Raw genomic sequence first — 7854 nt, 5'->3', positions numbered from 1 at the left:
CCTCCATTGAAATTTGAGCATCTCGAGCAGCCCATAGTTTCTCTCACACGTTCCATTCCGCGAATTGCCAGGTCAGACGGGGGTGTTTTAGTCTTTTGAGGAATCGATATGGCGTGGATCTGGGTCTTCTCAACGTGACGAAGGCGGTTAGTTGTTTCCAGCTGTATCTGCGATTTTGAATTTCAAAATTTTACAATTCAATTTAACCGTTAGTTTTCTATCCGTTAACTCCTCGAAAGTGGCAGCATCTGACCGTTGATTCTCACAGACTCACTCAAAATATCTTATTGTATCTCTCTCTCTCTCTCAAGGAGCCGTTATACCTCAGTCTCTCTCTCTCTCTCTCTTTATTGTATCTCTATTTAAAATCTTTCATCCCCGTTATCTTTACTCTCCATATTTTCGCTTTATTTTCACTTTACTCTCTCTCTCTCTTTCTCTCTGCAAACCCTAACGCTCTGCAAAAATGCGAGAAATCCTTCACATCCAAGGAGGCCAGTGTGGCAACCAAATCGGTGCCAAGTTCTGGGAAGTGGTCTGTGCCGAGCACGGCATCGATTCCACGGGACGGTACCAGGGGGATTCTGAGCTTCAATTGGAGAGGGTCAATGTGTATTACAATGAAGCCAGTTGTGGCAGATTTGTACCCCGTGCCGTTCTCATGGATCTGGAGCCCGGGACCATGGACAGCGTGAGGTCCGGTCCGTATGGTCAGATTTTCAGGCCAGACAACTTCGTTTTCGGCCAGTCTGGTGCCGGAAACAACTGGGCCAAAGGGCATTACACTGAGGGTGCTGAGTTAATCGATTCCGTCCTCGATGTTGTTCGAAAAGAGGCCGAAAATTGTGACTGCTTGCAGGGTATGGATACTGACCCCCTTTTTGTAACCCCCCCTTTTTTTTTTCACTGTTTGGTAGTTTAGGTTTTTGATTTTGGTCTGTGTGGATGTTTTGGTTTATTTTCAGGGTTCCAGGTGTGCCACTCTTTGGGTGGTGGAACTGGATCTGGAATGGGGACGCTTCTGATTTCGAAGATTAGGGAGGAGTACCCAGATAGGATGATGATGACTTTTTCGGTCTTTCCGTCGCCTAAGGTCTCCGACACTGTTGTGGAGCCTTACAATGCCACTTTGTCTGTTCATCAGCTTGTTGAAAATGCAGATGAGTGCATGGTGCTTGACAATGAGGCCCTCTATGACATTTGCTTTCGAACGCTGAAGCTCACCACTCCCAGCTGTAAGTTTCCCCTCTTTCCTTTTGGTTTTCCATAGAATAGGCAATTTCTAAATTAATAAAATATTTGCAACCTACTTTTATCATTGAAAACCCTGTTTTTGTGGAGATCTGGCGATTCTTAACGTTTCTTAGATTTTCTGCTACATATTTGATTTTTGATCTGGAAGGACCATTTAGTCCGAGAACATAAGTCGTATGGTTATGTTTGAATGGACGATGGTCCCACCTATTACGGTTTAGATCAATGGTTAAAAAGTCATTGACATAAACTGTAGAAAGTAAAACCATGGTAATTTTTCTAACAATTTATTTGCATTGAGTCATTGTCCGATATTGTGGGGATCTGGTGATTCTTAATGTTTCTTAGATTTTCTGCTACATATTTGATTTTTGAACTGGAAGGACCATTTCGTCCTAGAACATATATCGTATTTTTTGATGGTTTATTTTGAATGGACGATGGCCTCACCTATTACGGTTTAGATCAATGGTTAAAAAGTCATTGACATAAACTGTAGAAAGTAAAACCATGGTAATTTTTCTAGGACATTGTCTTGTATCTCTTACAAATCCTTGTTAGTGTTAGAAGTTCATATGGATTATGAATTAAGTGGTTGGAGCACTCTTAAGATTATTGATGGTGTTGATGGTCATTGTGCCATGAAAAGAAAATGAACAATATGTTTATATGTCAATGACTTTTGGAAAACTACCATGACATTATGTTTTATAAGTGAGTCTTTTGTAGATTACCTTCACCATTGCTGTTTTCTTGCATTTCAAAGATAATCGTTGTTTGGGTGCTTTATGTTTTGCTTCTGATCCCCTAAATTTTTCCCAATTCTGTTAACAGTTGGCGATTTGAACCATTTAATATCTGCAACCATGTCTGGAGTTACATGCTGCCTTAGGTTCCCAGGCCAACTCAACTCAGATCTACGGAAACTTGCTGTGAATCTCATTCCATTTCCTCGTCTCCACTTTTTCATGGTCGGGTTTGCACCCCTGACTTCACGAGGATCTCAGCAGTACCGTGCTCTGACAGTTCCTGAGCTCACCCAACAAATGTGGGATTCAAAGAACATGATGTGTGCAGCTGACCCGCGACATGGCCGTTACCTGACAGCATCCGCTATGTTCCGTGGGAAGATGAGCACCAAGGAAGTAGATGAACAGATGCTGAATGTGCAGAACAAGAACTCCTCATACTTCGTTGAGTGGATTCCCAACAACGTGAAGTCAACAGTTTGTGATATCCCACCTACTGGTCTCAAGATGGCATCAACCTTCATTGGTAATTCGACATCTATACAGGAGATGTTCCGAAGGGTGAGTGAGCAGTTTACAGCGATGTTCAGGAGGAAGGCTTTCTTGCATTGGTATACTGGGGAGGGAATGGATGAAATGGAGTTTACCGAGGCGGAGAGCAACATGAACGATCTGGTTGCAGAGTATCAGCAGTATCAAGATGCAACCGCTGATGAGGAGGTAGATTATGAAGACGAGGAGGAGGAGGCGGAGTATCAGGACTGATGATGGTGGATGGGTTATTGGGGAACTTGCTAGCTGATAGTAGCAAGTCTTTTTTTTTTTTTAACCTCAACTTCCAGTTGCTGGTTTGTAGCATTTGACTAAGGAAAGACAATTATATTCTGCTGTGTAACTTTCATAATTTTCGAGCTTTTCTTAAATTCTCTTTCTTGCTTTCTAGTTTTATGTATGAGAAGTGCTACACTACACATCTTCTTATTCTTTTCTTATGCTCTTTAAAATCATCATTACATCTGTTAATTCATATAGCTCCAAAGTTCTAATAGTGATTTTAAGACGTGGGAAGATAAGAGAAGGATCGGGAGAAAATGAAGCATTTTCTATTATGTATGCATATCACCTCTTGAAGAAGGGAAGCAGCTTCTAGCATGAAATATTCTCTTGTTCATGGTTCGTGTTCTTTAGATATTCCAACGTTCCACAGTTGTCAGTTTTTAGCAGCAGGCATGTTAAAGACTAGGCTTGGGAGCAAAGAGAAAAACATTTCAACTTTAGTGTGAGGAAAAGAAAAAGAAAACAGTCATTCAAGAGGTAGACAATCCAACGACAAAATAGGAAAGAAAGAGAATGGGGCTTAGGGGGATTGAGATATTGGATTATTAGTAATTTAGCCTATAAATGTGAGATAAAAGACTTGAGACTTGTTCGGACAAGTGGGCTATTACAACTTGTTTAGGTAGGTGAGTTTTATATAAACTTTCATCGATATGAGTAATTGGAATCACATATAGAAGAAGAAGAAATGAAATGAGAATGCTTTCACTTTGACCAGTAAAATGCATCAGTAGGACAACAAAGCTCAGGCAGGTTGGCCTTATATAAATTATCTATTCGAATTGCTTGGAGGGAGAGAGGAAATGAGAATGCTTTCACTTTGATTAGTAGAGTGTTTAAAACTTGTTCAGGCATGTGAGCCCCATAAAATTACTAGCAATTTGGATTGACACTTGCTCAGACTTGTATTTGCTGCTCGAATTGCTAGTAATCCAGCAACAACATTAGCAAAATTGTAATGGATCCTTTTCATTTATTTTTTCTTTCTTTCTATCCATTGATATGAATAATTGGAACGACAATATAGGATAAAGAAAATAAATGAAAATGCTTTTACTTTGATAAGTAGAAACGGCCCATTTAGTAAGATTATGCGCAAACCAATTAATTTTGCATTAAACTTTACAAAAGACCAGATTGAAGTAAGATCCAATATCAGGCCGATTTCCAAGAAATGAGATTCCAAGCAATTGAAACTGAAGTGTTCAGGATTTGTAACGCAAACAAGGCTGGTTTTAGAACCAATTGGAGTTTCACCATGCTTTTACTAGATTACCAATATTTCCATCTTTTGGTTTGCATATACCATCACAATATTCCCCAAATCTCATAGACGTTTCCTATTGAGAAATTCCAGTAGTTTGTATTGTGCTTCTTTCTTTAGCTGTTTTTATTTTTTATTTTTTTATTTATTTTTTATAATAATATTGCCCCAACGTCTATACAAAGGATTACGTATGGGAAATATTGAAACCGTCCTTTCCAGTAGTATCGCTGCTGTTTTTTTTGCCGCTTTTGTTGTTGCTGGAACTATGTGGTATGGTTCAGTAACTACCCCGATTGAATTATTTGGTCCCACTCGTTATCAATGGGATTAGGGATACTTCCAGCAAGAAATATATCGAAGAAACACTCTAAACAGATAGAGCCAAAAGCTCTAATGTAATTACATCTTGAATAAAACAAGGGACTTTCTCCATCCATATTTCTTCTATGTTTCCTTGGACTGCCATTTTTCCCATTCTATAAGTTGCGTAATTGCCTTCCCTACTCACTTGCTCAATCGTCCAACTTCAAAAACCATGGGCCACTTCAACAATATCATTGATCACCTGCCCGTAACTACACCAATTAGGACCAATATTTTTCAAAGCCATGACTACCACCTTTGAATCCTCTTCCAGAATCATGTCTTGTAAACCCAAATCGCGACAAAATTCCATCGCACATAAAGCTCCCATAGCTTCCACCGTTGTCGGTTCTGGGCATCCATCCATTGTCTTACTAAGAGCTGCACAAACCATTCGTTCTTTAGCTGTTGATGTCTAATGTAAATCAACCCTTATATATATATATATATATATTTTAACAATAATTAATCTAACTTCTAAGTTTTGATTGACGTTGCCACGTTAACAAGGTGTGATAATAATAAAATAAAAGTGTTATTTTTGGTATTACTTTTTAAAATAATGTGACAATATTCATTAGTAATAAGAAAAATGCTTTGTACTACACTTTTATTTCACTTTATTTATGTAGCATTACCAGTCAACCCTTCAATTAATCATTATTTTAAAAAAAATTAAAATTCATTGATAATGCCACGTTAATAAAATAGGACATTTACTCTTCACTATTACATCCGTAAAATATATTCTAAACGGTTAAACAAATGCTAAGACAAGCAAAATAATGATCATCCACACTTGGCTTTCTTTTAATGATGTTCATTTCATTGTGGGTACCAAAATGTGAAAACTCACAAGTTAAGGGGTCAATTATCAATATCTTAAACGGACGAGGTCATTTCAAAATAAAAGGAACCTAAAAACTCTGACTTCGCAGTCGCTCAAAGCGCAACAAAAGAAGCCATAGCCGTTTCACTGAGAGGAGAGAAACAAAGCGAAACCCAGAAATGGCGACCGCTCTGGCAAGCAGAGCTGCGAGCGATCGAACGCAAAGCCTCTTGAAGCTCTCGTTCAACTTCCTCAGAAGCTTCAGCGCTGCTTCTCCTTCCCCTTCTCCTTCTGCGCAAAACCCTAACGCTTCTTCTTCGACGGCCTCGAAGAAGCCCAAGCGAAAGAAGAAGAAGAACCTTTTCGAGTTGGCTCAGTTCTTGCCCAACTGGGGAATCGGGTACCACATGGCGAAGACTCATTGGACTGGTGTCTCGTACCAGATCACCAAGATCAATCTCTACAAGGTGTCTCTCTTTCTCTCTCTCTCGCTGATTTTGTAATTTTGTTAAAAGAGAGAGAGACGGTAGATGGAGAAATAGCCAAATATCATTAATTCATTATTTTGTAACCCACTCTCTCATGGGTTTAAGGGTTTAGGATTTATGTGGTTGTTGGGGTTTCTTGCAGGATGGTAAGCATGGCAAGGCATGGGGAATCGTTCATAAGGACGGTCAGTGTTTGGTTTCTTACTTCTTAAAGTTCTTACATTTGTTTTTCCATGATGGTACTGCATTTGCTGTTGAGGTTTTGTTGCTGAAGTGTTATTGAGCTGAGTGTTGCTTTTGCTGTTGTACAGTGCAAATAATCTAATAGGAATTTCAGTTTAGTGAGGGAACATTTTTGTCTTGTTGAAGTAATTTTGATTGGGTTTAATATGGCCTTCTTCAGTTTTTGAATGTTTTAACGGTGTAGACTGTGATATACATATGAAGACCTATGATGAGAAATTTCTAAAATGGTAAAGGACTCTTATTGTTCACGGTAACAAATGCTCAATTGAGCTCACTGAGTTCTTAGTGTTCAAGCTATAAGTTGAATTAGTGTTGAATTGTAGGGATCAGAAAACTGTTCAAGCAATAAGGGATAATGGAATCAAAACACTGAAATGGTTGAAGCTCGTACTTGATAATTGTGAAGAGAGACATGTTTGTATTTATAGATAGCTGCTGTACAGATTGCATGAGTGTTTGAATTTGAATAACTAACAATATATCCTTATCCGTAGGTTTTGCATATTTGGGATTACATTTGCTTTTTGAACTACTATCATCTTTTGATTGTTGAGACAAAGTCTCATGCAAGATATCATGGACTTCTGTTGGCTGTTGAGACCGAGTCTCATGGTAATCAGGAAGTGTCTCAATAAGGGAGGACTAAACAATATAGTGTTGAATTATAGGGGGTCACACAACTGTTCAAGAAATAAGGCATAGAAAGAGAGAGGACTTAAAAATATAGTGTTGATGTTGAAATAAGATGTGTACAAATTCTTTGTGGAAAAGCAGCAATCTAAATCACTTAATGGCATCAAGAATAAGGATTGGACAATGTGATCTGGGTTGTGATTACTTTTTCCAGTAGCATGAGCAATGTTGCTATGTGTTGGTTGCCAAGTGCCTGTTTTCTGCATTTTTTTTTTCATACTATTTGGTGCTTGTTATCAGGTTAGATTACTCTATTCCAAGGTAGAAGGTTTAGTTGATTTAGTAGAATTTAATGCAGGCTTGCAAGCTGCTGATGCACCAAAGAAAATAAGTGGAGTTCACAAGCGTTGTTGGAGATACATTCCAAACTTATCAAAATCAATAGAAAGTGCACCCAACTTGACTAAATCTACGGAAACTGTCCCAAAAGAAGAAGTTCAAGTATCTTGATACTTATCGATTAGTTATAGGTATTGGTTACCTGACCTTTTATACTCTGATCTCCTTTTTTGGCTGATCTGAAGTGTTTTAGAGTTTTCCTCCATCGGCATAGTTGTCTTTCGATGTAGTTTATTTTCGAGTCGGTTCTTTCTGGATGTATTTGATGCTCTTTGTAGCATCTTTGTGCGTTGGAAGCAAACAGACTTTCGGCATTGCAAATGGAAATATGTTGTCATAAATGAAAAGATTGAGCATGATGGATTTATTTTTCTTAATTTTTTTTTTTTTTTTTGAAATCCAATTTTTCTTGTTTTAAGAGTGATGCTTAGTCATGTCTCTTTTAATATGATAACCGAAGAAACCCGATTAGTTATTTTGTTTTTGCATGTGTAGGTAGGCGCTTATTATGTTGTGATCAAGGAGTGTTTGGTTAGGCATTGTTATAATGTGATGTCAGGCGTAATGCTGGGGATTTCTATCTTTTCTGTCCTCTTAAACTCCAAACTGCCTTTTCTTTTGCCATGTCTACATTTGTTGGCAAGGCATAAGTTAGGAAGGTGCTTGGTCGCCCTTAAATTGTTCAATTGCTTATTTTGATTTCCATGCTTCATATGAGTAGATTCATACAGAAATTAAAAGATAATGTATATGGATGTAATAGTTTTGTGTAGTCTATTGTATATGATG

At 38.2% G+C, this 7854-nt stretch overlaps 2 protein-coding genes across 2 annotated transcripts; both read left to right on the top strand.

Annotated features, from left to right (window-relative positions):
- Positions 1-377: 377 nt before the first annotated feature.
- LOC132163299 (tubulin beta-2 chain) lies at positions 378-2987 on the top strand. Its single transcript, XM_059573536.1, has 3 exons — positions 378-860; positions 966-1235; positions 2089-2987. Exons 1-3 carry the CDS (start codon positions 467-469, stop codon positions 2766-2768), a joined length of 1344 nt encoding a protein of 447 aa, XP_059429519.1. The 5' UTR covers positions 378-466; the 3' UTR covers positions 2769-2987.
- A 2419-nt stretch (positions 2988-5406) lies between these two features.
- Positions 5407-7430, top strand: LOC132163913 (uncharacterized). The gene is made up of 3 exons (XM_059574290.1): positions 5407-5766; positions 5930-5972; positions 7025-7430. The coding sequence occupies exons 1-3, from the start codon at positions 5479-5481 to the stop codon at positions 7174-7176; spliced, it is 483 nt and encodes a 160-aa protein (XP_059430273.1). The 5' UTR covers positions 5407-5478; the 3' UTR covers positions 7177-7430.
- Positions 7431-7854: the final 424 nt, after the last annotated feature.

This window comes from Corylus avellana, chromosome ca10, assembly GCF_901000735.1.
Source record: "Corylus avellana chromosome ca10, CavTom2PMs-1.0".
NCBI lineage: Eukaryota > Viridiplantae > Streptophyta > Magnoliopsida > Fagales > Betulaceae > Corylus > Corylus avellana.
This window is presented reverse-complemented; position numbering and strand designations above follow the sequence as displayed.